Source organism: Humulus lupulus, chromosome 8 (genome assembly GCF_963169125.1).
Source record: "Humulus lupulus chromosome 8, drHumLupu1.1, whole genome shotgun sequence".
Lineage (NCBI taxonomy): Eukaryota > Viridiplantae > Streptophyta > Magnoliopsida > Rosales > Cannabaceae > Humulus > Humulus lupulus.
In genome coordinates this window covers 161,713,407-161,736,470 of record NC_084800.1, presented here as the reverse complement: position 1 = coordinate 161,736,470, position 23,064 = coordinate 161,713,407, and the positions used below count along the sequence as shown (strand labels likewise).

At 40.3% G+C, this 23,064-nt stretch overlaps 1 protein-coding gene across 10 annotated transcripts; it reads left to right on the top strand.

Moving 5' to 3' along the window:
• Positions 1–252: 252 nt before the first annotated feature.
• LOC133798596 (protein LONG AFTER FAR-RED 3-like) lies at positions 253–5,738 on the top strand. 10 transcript variants are annotated; one of them, XR_009875960.1, is made up of 6 exons: positions 253–658; positions 1,530–1,596; positions 2,323–2,446; positions 4,576–4,658; positions 5,020–5,130; positions 5,472–5,738. XR_009875960.1 is itself a non-coding variant. In XM_062236977.1 (3 exons), the coding sequence occupies exons 1-3, from the start codon at positions 596–598 to the stop codon at positions 5,516–5,518; spliced, it is 234 nt and encodes a 77-aa protein (XP_062092961.1). In that variant the 5' UTR covers positions 255–595; the 3' UTR covers positions 5,519–5,738. The 10 variants fall into 10 exon arrangements, 1 of the variants encoding a protein (XP_062092961.1); XR_009875957.1 differs by having other exon boundaries at positions 256–658; positions 4,596–4,658; XR_009875961.1 differs by lacking the exon at positions 5,020–5,130 and having other exon boundaries at positions 254–658; positions 4,576–4,666.
• Positions 5,739–23,064: the final 17,326 nt, after the last annotated feature.

Sequence of the window (23,064 nt, the reverse complement as noted above, 5' to 3'; positions counted from 1 at the left end):
GGGCTTGTCGTGCCGTGCCGTGCCTGGCCTAAGCCCATATTTTTTCGTGCCATGCCTAGCCCAAGCCCATATTTTTTCGTGCCGTGTCGTGCTCGTGCCTCCCAGGCTCGTGCCGGTTTCGTGCCGTGCTCAAAAGCCCGGCCCGTATTTACAGCAATCTATCTAGGCCATTGTTGAGAGGAAATGATATTATATAATACATGAATACAATATTAATGAAAATTATTATAATTGAGTTAAAAATATGGGCGGCAAACACACACTAAAAGCCCGCTAATTAATTTCTGGGAATGAGATTATTTCTAACTTTTATTTTCGCAGGTCTAACTTTACAAGAGATCAACCCTTTCCATCTCTCTCACCTCATCCCGTTAACTCAACTGGGCATCTCTTGAATCTGCTACAAAGAACTGCTCATCGTTTCTTCAATTTCTTTCGATCCCCTACCGATCCATAAATCTTTCCGGGTCGCTGTTTTGGGTTTCAAATTCTTTCTGCCATTGTCCTTGGGAATGCAAGCTCGTTAAAAACCCAGCTCAGCTTCTGCACGACTGTTGATTGGTCCACCATCGAGTTTCTCAACAGGGAAGATCTGATGACTCTCTTCCTCCATCGTCATCGCTCAGCTCAGTCCATCTCTGCTTCTCGGTCCAGTGAGGTAACCAAATATTTTTTTATTCTATTTTCATTATTTATATATATATTTGAATATCATATATTTTGGGAATATACTTGTGATTTGTTCCTGGTAGAAAACACTTTTAATTAAATAGCACTTCATCAAGCTTTTTAGTATTCAAATTGATCCCCAAACAAAGGTTCCTTCACCAGCTCGCCCGTTGCTGATAACTAATGAATAAAGGCGCATATATATATAATTTTACTTTGGATTACAAACTAAATTTTGGGGAGTATAGTATTTTTAACCTTTTCTTTTTTCTTTCGATGCTCGTCCCTGAAATATCTGAATTGATGCTTCCCTTTTAGTAACAAATTTGAGTTTATAAACATATCTTCAACGATATTTTATAATTAACCAAGATTATTATTATACTATGCTTCATTGTCTAACATCATATTTGTAGTAATCTTAACTTGCAAAACACACTAGCTATAGTTTTGTTTTATTTTGGTCTCTAATTAATCTACCAAGTTCAGAGTTTCTGACCCCCAGTTGAATTCAGCTGCTTATTTTTTACTGCAAAGTCATAAAAAATGATGGGAGCTGATCATTTTAGTATATATGTATACTTCTTTAAATTGTATTAGTCATATAATGTCATATGTCTTTTGTATTTTGCTTTTTATATTCTGCAATTAATGCAATTCTAGTAAAATTGCTTCATGATAAAAATTAGAGGGATGCAAAAGAATTGGCGGAGAGAAAGAAAATGGAAAAAGAAAAGAAAGATCTGCTTCATTGTTTATATTTTTACTAATTTACTCAAATTATTAATTTTATTTTGTTTTAAATTATGTTGCTATAACAAATGTTGGTATGTGGAAAAAATTGTTCCACTGATTATTAGATTGAGGTTGGAAAATGAGCTCAACAGTACACCTTCAGCTATCACTATAATTGGCTCATCTAGTCAGGTATCTATAAATAATACATGAGACATGACATAACTGTAAAATGTGGTTCTCAACTATCTTACTTATGTTTCTATTTTTTTTTTTTTTTTACTGTAAGTATGTATTGATTTTTTTTGTTTGTTTGTGTTCTCTGATTTGACCTTGTAAGTTAAGTTAAGTCAGTGTTAAGTTATCACTTTAGTTTAGGAAGTCCCTCACTACAGGTCCCTCCATAACCATTGTCATTGTTGAACAAGCACCATTGGATTCGACAATGACATCAAATAATTGGTAGCCCGGCCATTTTTTTAAACAGAAAATCACATATTATTATTATGCTTAATGTCAAAAAAATTACAGTTACATATTGTGTAAATTAAGAAACAGTAATAGTGAGTTTTTGACCCAAATCACAATGACCAGCAACACCACAAATAAAGTATTTAGGTCCAGAGCTCCTCAACGACACTGTCGTTTCCACTCGTCAAAGGCACGCCTTGAGTCGCTTTGCAGCCTTTGAACTCACCCTTATTCACTTCAATCACATTGTGAGCTCCAACCACATACTTGAACACAAGTGTGTCACCAACTTTGAAAGTCTTGCCCTTAGCCCAAGTAGTGTAATCAACACCAGTGTTCCACCCAGCTGAGTCTCCAACATTGTAATCTGTTGCACAGCAAATATTTGAATTCTTGGAAAATCTGGTTCTGAGCTTCTTTAAATGGTTTCAAGAACTGAATGTGCAGGTTTGGTTACCAAGAACTGATGGTCATATGGGCTTGGCAAATTCAGTGGCACTAAAGTTGGTTGGGATTGATAATTCATCAAAAGATTCAGATGGCGGAACAATTATGAGAACTGTGACTCGAGGTAACATTTAACTTCATGCATGTATTAAAAATTCTCATGTAAATTAATGTTTTTTCCTGTCATGTATAAACCTCAATGACTGTAATGGTTTTGACAGTAAAAAACATGAGGTTGTCATTTTCACTCTCAAGATGTTGTTAACAGAGTTGGCAAGTCCATAAGCAAATGGATATACTTGGGTGGTGTCAAATCTTTTGTTGATGGATCTTTAGGTTCTAATAGTGCCTTGTTTCATGATGTAAAAACAATTATAGTTCGCCATTCATTAACCTTAAAAAATATATTTCAACATATATGGTCTATTATGTCCTTTAGTTATCATCACTCTTGCAGTTTGGGGCTAGAGCGCCAGTTCTATCTTGTAGAGCCCACTGGCGAGAAAACAAGATTTGTGCACGCTGTACATGTAGACATGTATATTACGTTTGGTACAGAGGAAAGAAAATAGGGGAGAGAGAAAATATAGCAGAGATAGAAAAGTAGACTGATAGAAATGAAAGTATATCTTTTATTCGTTTATGTAAAACTTATCTCTTCATTTTTCTTTCCAATTTGGAATGGAAAAAATCTGTGGGTCCTACTCAATATTTTTCACCTCACTTTTCTTTTCCCTCCACTTTTCCTTCCTACCAAACAACTCATTTTTCTCTTTTCTTTTCACTTTTCTCTCCAATATTTTTGTGAGCTCAGGCAGTCTTACTCCCAAGTCCAAACTGCTTCTTCATATAATGCATTTCCTTTTTAATTATCTCATCCTGTCAAATAACATCATTGAAGATTTCATTTTAACTTTTGTAGCCATATGTTGATGAGCCTCAAAATTATGGTTTACAAGTGGAGGATTATGAAAAGTTGTTCAAGCTAACTTTAGCTGTTGATAACCAATGCAAGCTATATCCATAGTTAGTTAAAATCAAAGTGACATTGTCCTATATCAGAAAAAAGGTACTAAAGTTTAAGGCTAAGCCATTTGAAGTCAATTAGGTTGATGCCCATATGTTGTGTTAAACTAGTACCGTATCACGGTGGAGAAAATGTAATACAACCCTTCCAATGGGATATATAAATGATGTAGGTCCACAATTTTAACTATTTTGTCCCTTTCACTATAAAATGCATACATACTAGATTTAATCATTTTATACAACCACACAATCTCTACAAAAGTGTAAGAAAAGGAAGTTTCATAATTTTTTATAGGCTTACCTCAGTTAACATTATGGATGCATTACTATCCGGTTTGAAAGTCAACTGTGATTATGTCCTTTTTGACTTGTCCATTTTGCTTGTTAATCTTCTTCTATTGAACAATATGTTTGTTATATGCCAGAATATCAAAATTCATTTGGCATCTATGGGCTGAAACCTGTTTACAAAATCATTTTTAGTACATAAATCTCTTTGAGAAGAAGATTATTTTCAATAGTTTTTTACAAAAAGTTTTTTTTTTTTTAAAAAAAAAGCCATGGGAAATATTAAGTTACACAATGGTTTTATCCAAATGAGCAGTAAAAATTAAACAAAAACTCTGTTCTATTTTGTTAAGTTTCGATTTTATTTTGCATTTATCTTCCAGAAACAAGAACTTCAAAATTTGACAGAGGTTACTCATGATCATATCAATTATTAAAGAATTATTTCTTCAACATTTGAGTCCATGTTATTACTTTTACTGCTGTAATGTACTCCCTGATCGAGACTACTCATATATTTTTTTTGTCTTTTCCAATCTTTAATATGCAACATTGAGCCATTGATCTTATAAACAAGAAGAGCGAGAGAGAGAGAGCGAGAAATGTTTATAAAGCTATATTGTAAGAGAAAGTAGTTACGTTAGATATTTCTGTTATGACAAGCAAGGTTAACTTTGTTAAGTCTTTTGTTATATAATTCTAACTTTGATAAATGTTTGGCTTGGAAAAGTTTCTAAACTCTGGCCACTAAGCAGCTTTTATATTTATAAGCCATATATGAACAATGCAGAATATGACCATGGACTATATTCTTACAAAATATATATTGAGAGAAAAATTAATAATATGATAACCATATATACCCAAAATTTAATATATAAAAGAATTTTTTTACTTATTGTATCATTTAATTTTAATTTTGTATTAATTTTTTAGGTATTGATTATATTCTTTAGGTTGTGGATCGAATTGGCAAGGAGCATTGCAAAGTTAATTAACTTGATTATTAATTGCAAGAGGTACGGAAGTATGTTCTCTTAACTCTTTTATTAATATCATACAAATGTTAGAGGAGTTTGAATGTCTTAAACATTCATTCATAGAGCAGTAGGTTCTAAGATTAAAATTGTGTGCTGCGGTGATAACAGAAGGTTGAAAATTTGTGTGTCTTAGAGAAGTAAGTTCTGGAAAATTTGTTTGAGTGTTGCGGTGATATAAAGAAGAAAACTTATTGTGTGTTGTTTGAATTTTTTTACTTAGTATTGATAGATGGTTAAGTAACCTTTATATGGGAAATGATGTCAGATTTTATCTAGAATTATGTATTATCTTCTTACAAATAAATTATGTTTGCTTGAATTGGTTTTATTATATCGATAGATATCTCGCCTGGGGTGTGATAGATAATTCGTCCTAACTATGCGATGCTTACTATATGATAAGCTATTGGTTCACCAATTGCATGGCCTTCTCGAAAGGTTATTCCAAGAGGTATTTATTTGGTTATTTGATTATATAAATGCTTGTTCAACACTAACCGATATGCAATCCAAGATTATGATAGTATTATTTGATTGATTTGATAGGGAAGATGAGAAAGACAAAATGATAACGGGGCCAATTTGAATTAATATTATGCACCATTTAATTAAAGTTCTAAGGTCACTTGAGTATAGATAGTTGTAGTAATGTGTGTAATATAACAACTTGTTTATTATTCAAACTCAATTATTGTAATTTTGGTTATGTGTCATGATATTATTGACTGTTTTAGATGAATGATATGATATTTCATGACCTCATTAGTTTTTCTTTCATGTTTTATTTACCAGATTCAACCAGTGAAGTGCAAAAGAAAATCTTATTTGGAAGGCTTTGATGTGCTGACATTTGGAAAATCATGAATTCCTACCTTTACTTTTGAATATGTAACTGCTTAAGACTATTTTGTTGACTATTATGAGAATGTTTTGTTTATGTTAATTAGGCAGTTTTGAATATCTTAAGACTTTTGGATTGTTTTTTAGATAATCTTGAATGTATTTTGACACAATTATGTAGTTATATGTGTTATGAACAGTATAATTGGTACTCAAAAATATATTTGTACAATGTTAAGGGTGTCTTAAGTATATTAAATGAAGCGGGATTGAATTAAAGAAATAAAAAATAATTATAATGTACAGGTTTATATAATAATAATTCAAGCTTATCCAAATATTAGAATAATACAAACAATGTGTTATTGTATCTTTTACAATAACACTGGTTTATAAACATAAAATTATGTTATGCAAACTATTTTCTATAATGCAGAAAGTGTGTTATTATAAAGTGTATCATAACACTACTTTATAAGTACAAAAAGTGTTATATAATCTACTTATAAATAGCATAATGAAATATTTATCTAATTATTAAAATAACACAACAAAATTGTTATCGTAGGCTATACCATAACACATGTCTATAACTATGGAAAAGTGTTATGCAAAGTGCTCCGACCTACTATAATACTGTTTTCCTTAATACATCAAAAAGTGTTATGGTATACATTTGATAATACTTTTTCGGTCTTATTGAAAGTATTTTTTCTTGTAGTGGTGGTATCCAGGAGATGGATTAGGTCACTTCTAGTTACAGTGGATGGCAGGGAGTTGTCAGGTTACTTGGTGGAGTTAGAGATAACTGATTTCGACATAATTCTTGGTATGGATTGGCTAGAGAAGTATGGGGCATCGATAGACTGTAAGAATAAGATGGTAACTTTTGAGCCAGAGGGTGAGGACCCCTTTGTTTTTGTTGGCACTATGCATGGACCATGTATACCTATGATATCAGTACTTAGATCTAGAGACATGTTGCAGGGAGGATGCATAGGTTTCCTAGCTAGTGTGGTTGATACCACTCAGGTTGTGCTAGTGGGACCAGAACAGTCTCAGTTAGTCTGTGAGTTTCTGGATGTGTTTCCAGAGGACTTGCCAGGGTTACCTTTGCATAGGGAGATTGAGTTTGTGATTGAATTGGCGCTAGGGATAGAACCAATGTCTAGGGCACCTTACAGAATGACTCCAGCAGAACTGAAGGCTAAATTACAGGAGTTACTAGACTTGGGTTTTACCAGGCCCAGTTTCTCGCCATGGGGCGCACTGGTTCTCTTTGTAAAGAAGAAGGACGTTTCTCTGAGGGTGTGCATCGATTATGGAGAACTGAATAAGTTGACTATCAAGAACAAATATCCTCTGCTGAGGATTGATGATCTGTTTAACCAGTTACTAGGAAGAACAATATTCTGTAACATAGATCTTCGATCTGGTTATCACCAGATGAGGATCAAGGAGGAAGATGTACCGAAGACAGCTTTTCGCACCAGGTACGGGCATTATGAGTTTTTGGTGATGTCATTTGGATTGACTAATGCCTCGGCAGCATTTATGGATCTGATGAACAGAGTGTCCAAGGACTGCCTGGATCAGTTTGTGATTGTCTTCATCGACGATGTATTGATATACTCTCGGACGAAGAAAAAGCACGAGCATCACCTCAGGTTGATATTACAAAGGTTGAGAGAACACAGGTTGTATGTGAAGTTCAACAAATGTGTGTTTTGGTTGCCACAAGTGACTTTCTTGGGTTACATAGTCAGTAAAGATGGTATTAAGGTGGATCCAGCAAAGATTGAAGTGATCAGAGATTGCCCAAGATCGAAGAACACTTCAGAGATCAAAAGTTTCTTGGGTTTGGCGGGTTACTACAGGAGCTTTGTGGAAGGGTTCACCAAGGTTGCGTCATCATTGACAGAGTTGACATGCAAGAATCAGAAATTTGTTTGCTCGGACAAGTGTGAAGATAGTTTCCAGAAGCTCAAGGAGAGTTTGATCACCTGTAATGACCCAAATTTGCTAATAAGGCTTAGGGCCTTGATTAGCGTGCCTGGAGGGCAATAAATGATTTATTGTTATAATGTGTGAATTTGTGTGAGTATGTGATTAGAAATGTATGTTTAGATGAATTAAATATGCACGTGGGCCATGTTCGGTTATTAGGGGGCATATTTGTAATTTTAGCCTGTTGAGGGCATAAATGTGATAATTGTAATAATTGTGATATACTTGTGATATATCTGTGTTCCACGATCCGAGACAGTCCTAGGGAGTTGTTAGCCAGAAAGTCACAACGGGGTCGAAAATCCGACTTGGGGCGAGTCGGGGGGTATTTTAGGTATTAGATGTTTATGGGGTTATCGGGTTATGGAAATAAATATTTAGAGATATATTTGAGGTTATAATGTTTAGTAGGGAATATGGGGGAAATTTATCATTTTGCCCTCAGGGACGTTTTTTGTACCTCGAGCCCTTGAGGTAACCTTAAAGACTAAGTTAAATAAAACAAAACAAAGGAAACACTCAGAATTCTCTTAACCGACCATTTCTCTCTCCATTACTCGGTTTCTCTTTTCTCTATTGGAAGCTTAGTGAGCTTTGGTGGAAATAACCAAAGATTAAGGATTTAGAGCTTGGATTTTGGGAGCTAGAAGCTCGGAGCTTAAGGACCTCATTCAGGGACTCATTTATGCTCAAGGTAAGCTTTTAAATGTGGTAAGTTGTGTTGAATTGCAGCTGGTTTTATGTTGAAATTTTAGAGTATTGCATGTGTGTTGGGTGAGGAATCATCTTTCAGTTTGATGAGGTTTTGAGCTAGAATTATTGATAGGTTTTGTTACTGAGTTCATGGTATAACTTCTGTGATGATTAGCTTGAGCTGTTGGGTTCACTTTGGGGTTAATTGGATGGGTTTTCATGGCAAAAATGGAGAATTTTTCTGGGTTCGAAGGGTCGGGCCGCGGCATTGTTCTTGCTGAGCCGCGGTCCTCTGAAGCATTTTGATGGCCAGGAAGGAGGGCGGGCCGCGACATGCCCTTGCTTGAGTCGCGGCATGCCTGCCCTGTTTTGGGGTTGCTCTCTGGTTGGGGGCGGGCTGCGGAATGGCCTCATGGGGTCGCGACTCTTAGTGCATTTTTGGGCTTTCAAGGGGTTTTAGGCATGGGAATTCAAAGGTTAAGGATCGAGATGGATTTTATCACCCGGACTGATGGAATTCATGGTCCCGGAGACTAGAGTTATGACCCAAAGTTATTTAATGGATTAGAACTTGATGGATGGATATTTTTGGTGCGTTGTGATTAGGGTTTCCGCGAGGCTCGGAATAGGGTACTGTGCTTGGGACATCGGTTCTTGGAAAGCTCAGGACACATGTAAGAAAACTGCTGTACCCGTAGAGCTTGTGTTGCAGGGCACTGCCCTATATGATTGTGTTGCAGGGTGTAGCCCTTTAATTTAGTTTATTCATGTTTAAGTATATGCTTAATTATGCTATGTGTGCATATATGTGAATGAACAACAAGAGCCGGGAATGGCGAAGGCCGGGAACGGTGAAGGCCGGGAACGGCGAAGGCCGGGAACGGCGATGACCGAGAGCGGCAAGGCCGAGAACGGCAAGGGGCCGGGAGCAACATTTAGCACGCGGAGTGCGAGTTGTCAGGGCGAGACCCTATACGATACCTGGGATATCCTCACGGTGTGGACCGCGAACCCAGGGCCTGGTAAAGCGCCTGGGACGGCATGCTCGTATGTGGTTAGTCTGATGATGGCTTATATATATGTTAAGTGTTTGATATGCATATGTTATCTGCTTGTGAGGGTTTTCTTGCTGGGCTTCAGCTCACGTGTCCTCTGTGGTCCATGTACGGGCAAGGGGAAAGTTGACCAACCATGAGTACGGAGAGCATGAAGCGACGCGTACATGTTTGGCCTTCCTGGCTGCCACGGCCAGGGGTGTTTTGAAGAAATGATTGTACTAAACTCAGATTTTTTTGTTTAGCCAACTTTAGTTATACTTTGGAGTTGTAAACATTAATAAACAGTATTTTGGGATCCCAAATGTTTAACGCTTTATGACTTTCAGTAAATGGAATTATTTTATCAAAGTTTATGACTCTGTTTATGGTTTATTTACACTTCTGTCTTAAAACCTCAATTAGCGAGTTAAAAGCACATTTTAAACTCACTTAGTAACGGCTCTAAGGAAGTAGGGCATTACAACTTGGTATCAAAGCCTTGACTCAGCCAGAAGTGTGGCCAACGGGGACGTTGGGCCCGTAAGGGGGGGTGATTGTGACAGTTAGAATCCCGTGATCTATGGGGGGAAAGACCGGGTAAAAAGTTGGGCAATCCCACACCGCCTGGGGAAGGTCAAGTGTGATGATGCTAAGACTGTGTAGGTATGGGACTACACAATTGAAAAGAGCTTAAATGGATTGATGGGTACTACCTATATCAACTAGATGCATCTTCTTTTCGGTAGTCCATCACTTGAGAACTCCAAAGTTAAGCGTGCTTGACCTGGAGTAATCTCAACCTCTAGGTTTAGAAAGACCCAGGGGGAAGTTCTTCTTAAATTTCATTAATAAATTTCTCGATGGGATCCTCTTAATAGAGTGGATAACTGGGTGACCTCTTGGGAAGTTTTCCCAGGAAGTGTGCGAGTGAGGACAAAGCACGCTGGAAAGACTCGTGTTGGTTTGTAGGGCTAGTCGTCATTCCAGGAAGTAGCCATAGTGACGTGGGGCGTTACAAATGGTATCAGAGCGAGCCAAGGTTTATGGTTTTTGGAGATTGACCGAACATGTACGCTCGTTGTCAGTTACAAGCTCGACTCAGAGTTGGTTGGTAATGATTAACTATTATGCTTGAATGCCCTGCTTGCCTACTTATTTTGTATAGAGCATGATGAATGAGTTAACATAAGCATGATGCCAGGGCATGGCCTGTTGAGTGTTATATGTTATTTGTATGTTGTGTGGACAGTTGTTTATGATTAACTGGTTTGATTTGGGAGGTGGTTTTGGATGTTGTTATCATGCTTGATGAGCGGTGTCGTTGATTGCAGGCATATTTGTTGAGATGCCTCGACAATCATCTAGACTCCGCGGCAGTAGGGCCGAGGATGACAACCATGGTTAGGACCCTCCACCTACCCCACAGAATTGGCAACAGATGTTTGCTGAAATGGAAGCAAGACTGCAATGAACAGAGGAAGAACTTCAACAGTTGAGGCAGCAGGACCCTCCACAGGTCACTAAGTTGCCGGTTCAGTAGGTTGTGGCGCCAGTGCTGGTTCAACCTGTTGTGGAGAACAGGTGCGAAACTTTATATGAGAGGTTCAAGAAGCAGCATCCTCCCACCTTCGAGGGTGGATCAGACCCACTGCGGGCAGAGTAGTGGATGAATATGATTTCCTCTATTTTGGATTTTATGAGGGTTAAGGGGAACGAGAGGGTAGCTTATGCTAGCTACATGTTCAGAGAGGATGCCTGCATCTGGTGGGATGTTGTAGTTTAGAGGAGGAATGTGGCAGTTATGACCTCGGAAGAGTTCAAAAACATCTTCAATGAGAAATACTACAGTGTTCCAGTCCGAGCTGTAAAGGTTGTCGAGTTCATCAACCTGACTCATAATTGGTTGTTAGTTACTGAGTACTCTTTGAGATTTGACCGATTGGCGAAGTTTGTGCCAGATTTAGTGGCGACGGATGCAGCAAGAAGGGAAAGATTTTTACGGGGACTAAATGTTATGATCGCCCATGATGTGAAGATCACCATGGATCCAGAGACTACTACCTATGCTCAGGTTGTAAACAAGGTCCCTTACAGCTGAGGGGGCCAAGGACCAGATTTGGAGAGAGAGCGTTGTTAGGCGCAATGCCAGGAGGACGGTGCCTCCTTTTATTGGATCCAGTAGGGGTAGTGGCTCCAGTGAGCAAAAGAGGAAGGCCCCAGATTATTTTGTTCCTCCTAGCTCGGATAGGAGGGCACGGAGTGCTTTTTGTGGTCGTCAGGGTGGAGGTGACAACTGGAGGAGCTTTCCAGTGTGTCCATGGTGCAGATGACGACACCAGGATGAGTGCAGGATTAGGTCCTGCTTTATCTGTGGGAGTGCCAATCATCTGAAGAAGGACTGCCAACAAGCCAGGAAAGAGGAGCTGAAGCAGGGTGACAGTCTCGCTCCTACCAAAGTGTTTACTTTGACTCAAACTGAGGCGGAGGCTAGCCCCTCGGTTGTGACAGGTCAGATTTCTAGTGCTGGTTCTTCTTATACTGCATTGTTTGATTCGGGAGCTACTCATTCGTTTGTGTCTGTTAGAGTGATAAATCAGCTGTGTAGACCTAGCGTTTTGTATGCTAGGGGTTTTTAGACTTTGTTGCCAACTAGGGAACTAGTAGTCTCTAGGAGATGGATTAGAGCTTTACCATTAAAGGTAGATGGTAGGGAGTTGTCTGTTGATCTGATTGAGGTCACGATGGATGACTTTGATATGATCCTAGGGATGGATTGGCTATCGAAGTATGGGGCGACGATTGACTGCAAGCGCAGGAAGGTGACTTTTGAACCAGAAGGGGAGGTACCCTTTGTATTTGTGGGGACAGTTGGTGGACTACAAATACCTATGATTTCAGCACTGAAGGCTAGGGACCTGATGTAGGAAGGTTGCATAGGATTCCTAGCGAATGTTGTCAATACCTCTAGGGTTATGTCGGTTGGACCGGGTGAGACCAGATTGGTATGTGAGTTTCCAGATTTGTTCCCAGCGGATCTGCCAGGGTTGCTGCCGCAGCGGGAAATTGATTTTGTTATAGAGTTGGCACCGGGGGTGGAGCCAGTATCTAGGACACCCTACAGAATGGCTCTGGCGAAGTTGAAGGAGTTGAAGATTCAGTTGCAGGAGTTACTAGATTTGGGGTTCATCAGACAAAGTTTCTTGCCATGGGGTGCACCGGTGTTGTTTGTCAAGAAGAAGGATGGATCTCTTAGGATGTGTATTGACTACAGAGAGCTGAATAAGTTGACCATTAAGAACAAGTATCCACTGCCTAGGATCGATGATTTATTTAACCAGCTACAGGGAAGAACAGTGTTTTCCAAGATTGATCTCCGATCAGGTTACCACCAGTTAAGGATTAAAGAGGAGGACATACCAAAGAGTGCTTTCCGAACGAGGTATGGACACTATGAATTCATGGTTATGTCCTTTGGATTAACCAATGCCCTAGTAGCTTTTATGGATATAATGAATAGGGTTTTCAAGGATTATCTGGATAGGTTTGTCATTGTATTTATCGACGACATTCTGGTGTATTCACAGTCAGAGACAGAGCACGAGCAGCATCTACGTTTGGTATTACAACGATTAAGGGAGCACAAGTTATATGCTAAGTTCAGCAAGTGCGAGTTCTGGTTACCGCAAGTAACATTTCTGGGTCATATCGTTAGTAAGGAGGGGATCCTGGTTGACCCAAGTAAGATAGAGGCAGTGAGGATTGGCCTAGACCGAGCAATGTACCTGAAGTGAGGAGTTTTTTAGGATTGGCAGGGTATTGTCGGCAGTGTGTTGAGGGGTTTCCCATGATAGCTACGCCATTGACAGAATTGACAAAGAATAAGAAAAAGTATGTTTGGAAAAATAGATATGAGAGTAGTTTCAAGGAGTTGAAGCGGCAACTGATCAACGCGCCAGTATTGAGTTTGCTAACAGATAATGAGAAGTTTGTGGTTTATTGCGATGCTTCCAGGCAGGGTTTAGGGTGTGTGCTGATGCAAGCTGGTAAGGTGATAGCCTATGCATCGAGACAGTTAAAGGAGTATGAGCAGAGATCTCCCATGCATGATTTGGAGTTGCCAACAGTGGTATTCGCACTTAAGATTTGGAGACATTATCTATATGGAGAGAAGTGCGAGATATACACCGACCATAAGAGTTTGGAGTACTTCTTCACTCAGAAGGATCTGAATATGCGCCAGAGACGGTGGCTGGAGTTGGTTAAGGATTATGATTGTGATATTCTATACCATCTTGGGAAGGCTAATGTAGTGGCTGATGCATTGAGCAGGAAAGGCCCAGGACAGTTGTTCAGTTCGAGATAGATATCCGATAAGCTAGCTGAGGAGATGACTAGAGCGGGTATCGAGTTGGTGGTTGGCCGGTTAGCCAACATCACTCTTCAGTCTACACTCCTTGAGAGGATCAAGGAGGCGCAAGGGAAGGATTCCCAGTTGAGAGGTCACAGAGAGAACGTCTTAGTCGAAGCGGCTAAGGACTTTTCTATCTCGGAGATGGGGTTGGATCTGTGTTCCGATGGATTATGATATCCGGTGGGAGATCTTAGATTAATCACATACCACTCCCTATTCCTTACATCCAAATACGACAAAGATGTACCTTGAATTGAGAGCTTTGTATTGGTGGTCGGGCATGAAGAGGGATGTGGTGGATTATGTGGCCAAGTGCTTAATTTGTCAGCAGGTCAAGGCTAAACATCAGAGGCCAGCAGGGTTGCTGCAGCCTCTAGGGATTCCAGAATGGAAGTGGGAAGATATCACCATGGGCTTCGTGGTTGGTTTGCCGAGGACCGTGGGATAGCATGACTCGGTGTGGGTGATTATGGATAGGTATACCAAGTTTGCCCACTTTTTACCTGTCAAGATGACTTATACTATGGAGCAGTATGTTGAGTTATATGTGAAGGAAATTTTTCGACTTTATGGGGCTCTGAAGTCGATAGTATCCGACAGGGATCCCACCTTCACCTCAAAGTTTTGGGAGAGTCTGCAGAAGGCTATGGGCACACAGTTACATTTTAGTACCACTTATCATCCTCAGACAGATGGATAGTCTGAGAGGACGACTCAAATAATGGAGGACATGTTACAAGCTTGTGTGCTAGATTTTGGGGGATCTTGGAGCAAGTATCTCCCTCTGATTGAGTTCTCGTACAATAACAGTTTTCAGGCGACTATCGAAATGGCTCTGTATGAGATGCTTTATGGGAGGAAGTGCAGATCACCTATCCATTGGGATAAGGCGGGTGAGAGGAGTTATTTGGTTCCTGAGACGGTTCAGAGGACCAATGAAGCGATTGAGAAGATTAGAGCGTGAATGCTCGCCTCTCAAAGTCACCAGAAGAGTTACTCGGACTTGAGGCACAGAAGTGTAGAGCTTCAGGTCGGTGACCATGTGTTTCTTAGGGTTTCACCTTTGAGGGGAGTGAAACGGTTTGGTGTTCGAGGCAAGCTGAGCCCTAGGTTTGTTGGCCCCTTCGAGATTCTGGAGCGGGTTGGGGAGGTAGCTTACAAGTTGGCGATGCCTCTAGCCTTATCAGGGGTTCATAATGTTTTCCACGTATCCATTCTCCGAAAATATGTATCAGATTCGACACGCGTTCTGAGTTATGAGAATTTTGAGCTAGACTATAATTTTGACCGGAAGGATAAAGTCCTATGGAGCAAGACCATCGCCTTGGTGAAAGTGCTGTGGAGGAACAGCAAGGTTGAGGAGGCGACATGGGAACTTGAATCAGAGACGCGGGACCAGTATCCCGAGTTGTTCAGGTAATTTCGAGGATGAAATTTCTGTGAGGGGATAGTTGTAACGACCCAAATTTGCTAATAAGGCTTAGGGAATTGTTAGCGTGCCTGGAGGGCAATAAGTGATTTATTGTTATAATGTGTGAATTTGTGTGAGTATGTGATTAGAAATGCATGTTTAGGTGAATTAAATATGCATGTGGGCCCCGTTTGGTTATTAGGGGGCATGTTTGTAATTTTAGCCCGTTGAGGGCATAAATGTGATAATTATAATAATTGTGATATACTTGTGATATATCTGTGTTGCACGATCCGAGACAGTCCTAGGGAGTTGTTAGCCAGAAAGTCACAACGGGGTCGAAAATCCGACTTGGGGAGAGTCGGGGGGTATTTTAGGTATTAGATGTTTATGGGGTTATCGGGTTATGGAAATAAATATTTAGAGATATATTTGAGGTTATAATGTTTAGTAGGGAATATGGGGGAAATTTATCATTTTGCCCTCAGGGACGTTTTTTGTACCTCGAGCCCTTGAGGTAACCTTAAAGACTAAGTTAAATAAAACAAAACAAAGGAAACACTCAGAATTCTCTTAACCGACCATTTCTCTCTCCATTACTCGGTTTCTCTTTTCTCTATTGGAAGCTTAGTGAGCTTTGGTGGAAATAACCAAAGATTAAGGATTTAGAGCTTGGATTTTGGGAGCTAGAAGCTCGGAGCTTAAGGACCTCATTCAGGGACTCATTTATGCTCAAGGTAAGCTTTTAAATGTGGTAAGTTGTGTTGAATTGCAGCTGGTTTTATGTTGAAATTTTAGAGTATTGCATGTGTGTTGGGTGAGGAATCATCTTTCAGTTTGATGAGGTTTTGAGCTAGAATTATTGATAGGTTTTGTTACTGAGTTCATGGTATAACTTCTGTGATGATTAGCTTGAGCTGTTGGGTTCACTTTGGGGTTAATTGGATGGGTTTTCATGGCAAAAATGGAGAATTTTTCTGGGTTCGAAGGGTCGGGCCGCGGCATTGTTCTTGCTGAGCCGCGGTCCTCTGAAGCATTTTGATGGCCAGGAAGGAGGGCGGGCCGCGACATGCCCTTGCTTGAGTCGCGGCATGCCTGCCCTGTTTTGGGGTTGCTCTCTGGTTGGGGGCGGGCTGCGGAATGGCCTCATGGGGTCGCGACTCTTAGTGCATTTTTGGGCTTTCAAGGGGTTTTAGGCATGGGAATTCAAAGGTTAAGGATCGAGATGGATTTTATCACCCGGACTGATGGAATTCATGGTCCCGGAGACTAGAGTTATGACCCAAAGTTATTTAATGGATTAGAACTTGATGGATGGATATTTTTGGTGCGTTGTGATTAGGGTTTCCGCGAGGCTCGGAATAGGGTACTGTGCTTGGGACATCGGTTCTTGGAAAGCTCAGAACACATGTATGAAAACTGCTGTACCCGTAGAGCTTGTGTTGCAGGGCGCGACCCTATATGATTGTGTTGCAGGGCACTGCCCTATATGATTGTGTTGCAGGGCGTAGCCCTTTAATTGAGTTTATTCATGTTTAAGTATATGCTTAATTATGCTATGTGTGCATATATGTGAATGAACAGCAAGAGCTGGGAACGGCGAAGGCCTGGTAGGGCGATGACCGAGATCGACAAGGCCGAGAACGGCAAGGAGCCGGGAGCAACGTTTAGCACGCGGAGTGCGAGTTGTCAGGGCGAGACCCTATACGATACCTGGGATATCCTCACGGTGTGGACTGCGAACCCAGGGCCTGGTAAAGCGCCTGGGACGGCATGCCCGTATGTGGTTAGCCTGATGATGGCTTATATATATGTTAAGTGTTTGATATGCATATGTTATCTTCTTGTGAGGGTTTTCTTGCTGGGCTTCAGCTCACGGGTGCTCTGTGGTCCATGTAAGGGCAAGGGGAAAGTTGACCAACCATGAGTACGAAGAGCATGAAGCGACGCGTACATGTTTCGCCTTCCTGGCTGCCACGGCCAGGGGTGTTTTGGGAGATGATTGTACTAAACTCAGATTTTTTCGTTTAGTTATACTTTGGAGTTGTAAACATTAATAAACAGTATTTTGGGATCCCAAATGTTTAACGCTTTATGACTTTCAGTAAATGGAATTATTTTATCAAAGTTTATGACTCTGTTTATGGTTTTTTTACACTTCTGTCTTAAAACCTCGATTAGCGAGTTAAAAGCACATTTTAAACTCAATTAGTAACGGCTCTAAGGAAGTAGGGCGGTTTATCACCGCACCAGTTTTGAGCCTTCCTACAGACCAAGGTAAGTTTGTTGTTTACTGTGATACTTCGAGGCAGGCTCTGGGTTGTGTACTTATGCAGACTGTGAAGATGATTACCTTTGCATCACATCAGTTGAAGGATTATGAGCAGAGATATCCCACACATGATTTAGAGCTGGCAACGGTTGTTTTTGCGCTGAAGGTGTTGCGGCATTACTTGTATGGTGGGAAGTGTGAGATATACACTGATCACAAGAGCCTAAAGTACTTTTTTCACTTAGAAGGATCTGAACATGAGGTAGAGACGTTGGTTGGAGCTGGTAAAGGATTATGATTGTGAGATCCTCTATCACCCTGGGAAGGCCAACGTGGTAGCAGATGCCTTGAGCCGGAAGGGGTCGGGACAGTTATATATTGCCAGACAGATATCGAGGAAGTTGGCTGATGAGATGACTCGAGCGGGGATAGAGTTAGTGGTGGGCCAGTTGGCCAATATCACTTTGCAGTCTACTCTCTTGGTAAGAATCAAGCAGAGATAGTTAGATGATCCACAGTTAGGGCAAGTCAGAGATGACGTCCTAGCTGGAGCAGCTAATGACTATTTGGTGTCGACTATGGGTTTATTGAGGTATAAGGGTCGGATTTTTGTTCCGATGGACACCGAGATCAGACGAGAGATTTTGGAAGAGTCTCACACCACCCTGTATTCTCTACATCCAAGCACCACAAAGATGTACCAGGACCTGAGAGTTTTATATTGGTAGCCTGGGATGAAGAGGGATGTGACAGAGTATGTAGCGAGGTGCCTGACCTGTTAACAGGTCAAGGCTGAGCATCAAAGGCCGGCAAGACTGTTACAGCCTCTGGATATCCCAGAGTGGGCGTGGGAAGATATCACAATGGATTTCGTGGTAGGCTTGCCCAGGACAGTGGGCCAGTATGATTCTATTTAGGTCATTGTGGATCGGTAGACGAAATCAACTCATTTTCTACCAGTGAGGACAAATCACACAGTTGACCAGTATGCAGATCTCTATGTGAGAGAGATAGTTCGTCTTCATGGGACACTGAGGTCTATCGTGTCTGATAGGGACCATATCTTTACTTCCAAGTTTTGGGGGAGTTTGTAGAGAGCAATGGGTACACAGCTGAAGTTTAGCAGAGCTTATCATCCTCAGACCGATTGTCAGTCTGAGAGCACTATCCAGATATTTGAGGACATGCTGAGAGCATGTGTGTGGGACTTTGAAAGGTCCTGGAGTAAATATTTGCCTCTGATAGAATTTTCTTATAACAACATCTATCAGTCTACCATCAGGGTGCCACCTTATGAGATGTTGTATGGTAGGAAGTACAGGTCGTCCATTCATTGGGATGAGATGGGTGAGAGGAAATATCTAGGTCTGAATGCAGTCCAGAGGACTAATGAGGCTATCGAGAAGATTAGAGCCCGGATGCTCGCTTCTCAGAGTAGGCAGAAGAGCTATGCTGACCTGAGATGGAGGAACGTAGAGTTCTAGGTGGGAGACCATGTATTCCTTAGGGTTTCACCTCTGAGAGGGGTGAAGAGGTTCGGGGAGAAGGGCAAGTTGAGCCCTAGGGTTGTGGGAGCATTTGAGATCCTGGAGAGGATCGGGCAGGGGCCTATAGGTTGGTCGTACCCCCTGCACTCTCTAGTGTGCCTAATGTATTCCATATTTCCATGTTGAGGAAGTACGTGTCAGATGGAACTCGTGTGCTAAGTTATGAGGATTTGGAATTGGAGGCAGACTTGTCTTATGAAGAACAACCAGTTTAGATTCTTGACAGGAAGGACAAGGTCCTGAGGAACAAGACTATACCTTTGGTTATGGTATTATGGAGGAAGAGCAGGATCGAGGAAGCGACCTGGGAGCTGGAGGTAGATATGCAAGCTCAGTTTCCCGAGCTGTTCATGTAAAATTTTGAGGACGAAATTTTTGTAAGGAGGGGATAGTTGTAACGTCCCAAAATTACCTAATAAGGCTTAGAGCCTTGATTAGGGGACCGGGATGGAAATATGTGAAAATATGTGTTTAATTGCTATGTTAACTGTAACTATGTGAATTGCGTGATAATATGACTAGATGCGCATATTTAGGGGTATTAAATATGCACGTGGGCCCGCTTCTTATTAGAAGGGCGACTTTGGTAATTTGGCCCGTTGCGGGCATAATTGTATATTTATGTGCATATATGTGATATATGTGAGAGACCACATTATTATGTGGGTTTATTTAGGCTACTCGGCACAAGGCGATCCTAGGGAGCAAGCAAGCGGGAAAGTCACAACGGGACCCAATACCTGACTCAGGGCGAGTCAAGGAGTATTTTGGGTAATAGTCATTTAATTAAGTTATCGGGTTATGGAAATAAATATTTGGAGATATATTTGGAGTTAGAGTGTTTAGGAGGGAATATTGGAGAAATTTACCATTTTTCCCTCGGGGACGTTTTTGGTACCCGAGCCTTGGGATAAACTTAAGTGACTTAACTTAGAAAATAAAAGACAAAAAAATAGAAACACTTAGAAGATTTGGAGCTAGAACGACTCTCTCTCTCTATTCACTCTCTCTTTTCTCTCAAGAACACTTTCCTAGTTAGCCATTGAAGCTAAGGAGGAATTGGGCTAGAAACACAAGGATTGAAGCTAAAGTCTTGAAGATTAATTCAGTAGCATTTGGGGAATTCAATCTTTAGTGAGGTAAGCTTTGAATTGTGAATTTTGGCCATTTGATTCTGGAATTTGCTAGCTGGTTTTTAAGTGTTTTGAGCCTTTGAAGTTCAAAGATTGAAGTAAGGATTTAATGAGCTTTGGGACTAGTTTTTTGTTGGGTTTTCCTACTGGGAACATATTAGAGTTGTTGTATTGATTTAATTATGTTATTGGGATGATTTTGGGTTAAATTGGATGGGATTTGGCTGCTGAAAAATGGAGGTTTTTCTGGGTTCGAAGGGGTCGGGCCACGGCTCTGTTCTTGGTGTGTCGCGGCCCTCTAGAACTATTGGGAGCCAAGGTGGTCTCTGCTGCAAGGGTGGGCCACGACGCAACCATGGCTAGGCTGCGACGTGTGTCTGCTGGTTGGGGAGGCTGAGCCTCTAGTTGGAGGCGGTTCGCGGCATAAGGGCATGGGGCCGCAACTCTTAGGGGGTTTTTGGACCCCAAGAAGATTTTGAGCACGGGAACTCAACCTTAGGGGCTCGGGATTGTTTCCACTACCCAGTTTGGTGGAACCCGATGCCCCGAAGGCTAGGACTTGGTCCGGAAGCCTTTGATCGCTCGATATTAATAGAATCCTATTTTATGGTAGTGACTTAGGGTATCGCTAGGGGCTCAGAACCGGGATCATGCTCGAGGGTCGTTCTTATTTGCGCTTGCTTGGACCTAATGTAAGAAAACTACACCCAGAACATGTTGCATGTGATTAGGGCTTGGCCTGTTTGTTGTATATTAATATGATTAGGGCTTGGGCCCCAGGATTGGTTATGTTAGGCTATTGTTCTAAATGCTTGTCGATAAATGCTTAAGTGCTTATATTCGTTACATGAATTCTATGATTAGGGCATGTGGCCCTGTTATATGAATATGTTAGTATTATGAAAATGGTTATTCTGTGGGATTATATGATTAGCATGAATATGTGCTTAATTTGTCGGGATGTGCCTATCCACATCTGTTTCTTATAAGTAAGATATGTAATCCTGGATCAGGGCTTGACTTATGAGTCAAGGATGGCAAAAGCGCGATGTGCGCTGGTCGAGAGGAATTAGCCTGAACCAGCAAAGTATTATTACGTTGATCGACTCTAAGGTCGACGGTGAACTACGGGGGTTGGGCTAGCTCTATGGCTAGTGAGACAGAGCTAAGGGCAAGGCCCCAGATGACTCTATGGTCACGTAGCTAGGGCATAAGCCCGGGGAGTTGGCTTAAAAGGCAACTGAATAGGGCAGCAGCCCCAGGTTGATCAAATGATCATGTGATTGAACTTAACTGATATTGGCTATGAATTAATGTTTCGGAGTTTTATTGAATGGTTATTTTAAAGTTATACTTTCTGTTGTTGCAAGTTCTGTTTTCTTGCTGAGCTCGGCTCACGAGTGCTTTGTGGTGTAGGTAAGAGGAAGGGAAAGCTTGACCAGCCATGAGTTGGAGAGCTTTGGTGGTGGCGTGTACATATGCGGCTGCTCGACCATCACAGCCGGGGGTATCTCAGAGGAACTAGGGTTTTTTTGGAAAAAGCTTATACAGGATCTTTATTTATTTTCATGTATATCTAATATTAAACAAATTAGTACGAGATAGCCTAAAACATGTTTCTAAAATTGAATTCAAAGAGAAACAAAAAATATAATACTTACAGTATACGCAGCGGAATTAAAGAGTCCTTCCTTCAGTTTCTCTAACTCTTGTATCCTCTCTGTCGCAGAGTATTATCAAGAAACTGAACCGATCTTCTATTTTCTTCACGATCTTCCAATGTATCCTTAGAACCACCTAGACTAGTGTGGGCAATTCTCAACACATGAGATAGATATAGAGAGAAGAAGAGAAAATAACAAAGAGGCTTAGAAAAGGACTTGTGTTTAGAGAGAATCTAAAACTATCAGAAAATCTGACTTGTGACTTATCAAACTTATAAGAAATCTTTACTTATGACTTCTCTCTAAGCACTCCTTTTATAGACTCAATTATGCCATTTAATTTAATTAAAAAATCAATAAAATAACAGCTATTTTGAAGCCCTAGATCGAAATTATCATGGGCTATAGGCCCGTGAAATTTCCCATTTGATTATAAGTCCATTGGACTTAAAATCAAGGCATGTATTATTTTCTATTGATTTAATTAATTAAATAATTATTTAAATCCTTTATCAAATTAATTATTTATAATTTGAACCTTGATTTAAATTTATTTATTAATTTAGATACCAATTTATCTTAATTAATAAATCTGTCATAATTTCTCTTTTCTTCTCAAAATTACACAACTCTGTGAAACTATCCAAAATTGACCTAGTCAACTTTGATAATTCTAATTGATAATTAAATCAATTAATTGAGACTATCTAGATGATTTTATCCAAGGTACAATGGGGACCATGGGCCTATGAAATCAAGCTCCAATAAGTTATCATAAATCTAACAAATAAATTTACTAACTTATTAATTCCTCGTGACTCCACTATAGACTTGGAATTGCACTCTTGAATTCATAGAACGCTCTATAACATATATAGATACGCTATTAATTATCCATTGTTACAACCATAATTGTCACTCAATCCTCTATAGACGGTCTACAATGAGATAGGACTAAAATACCGTTTTACCCCTCATTGTATTTTATCCTTAAAACACTTAGGTCCTTGTAAATGATATTTCAATAAACTAATTTAATTACTGAAATGAGATCTCTATCATTTAACACCTTGAACCAAACTAAAAGGAAACCATCGTTTCACTTCTTCATCAGAAGCTATAGATGTTCATATCTATGATTAACACTCCCACTCAATTATACTACCGAGTTCCCAAGATGTAAGTATGGGCTAGTCCGTAGGGTAAGCTGGTAACGAACAAGTCAAAGAACTCAAATAATACAATCAGTTAGAATACTAACCACTCAGAATTGAGATTGAATTGACCTATGGTCAACTATATGATATGACTAGAATAGATTATAACGGTTTATTTACTTATCTTATCAACTGTCAATATCGGTCCTGTTC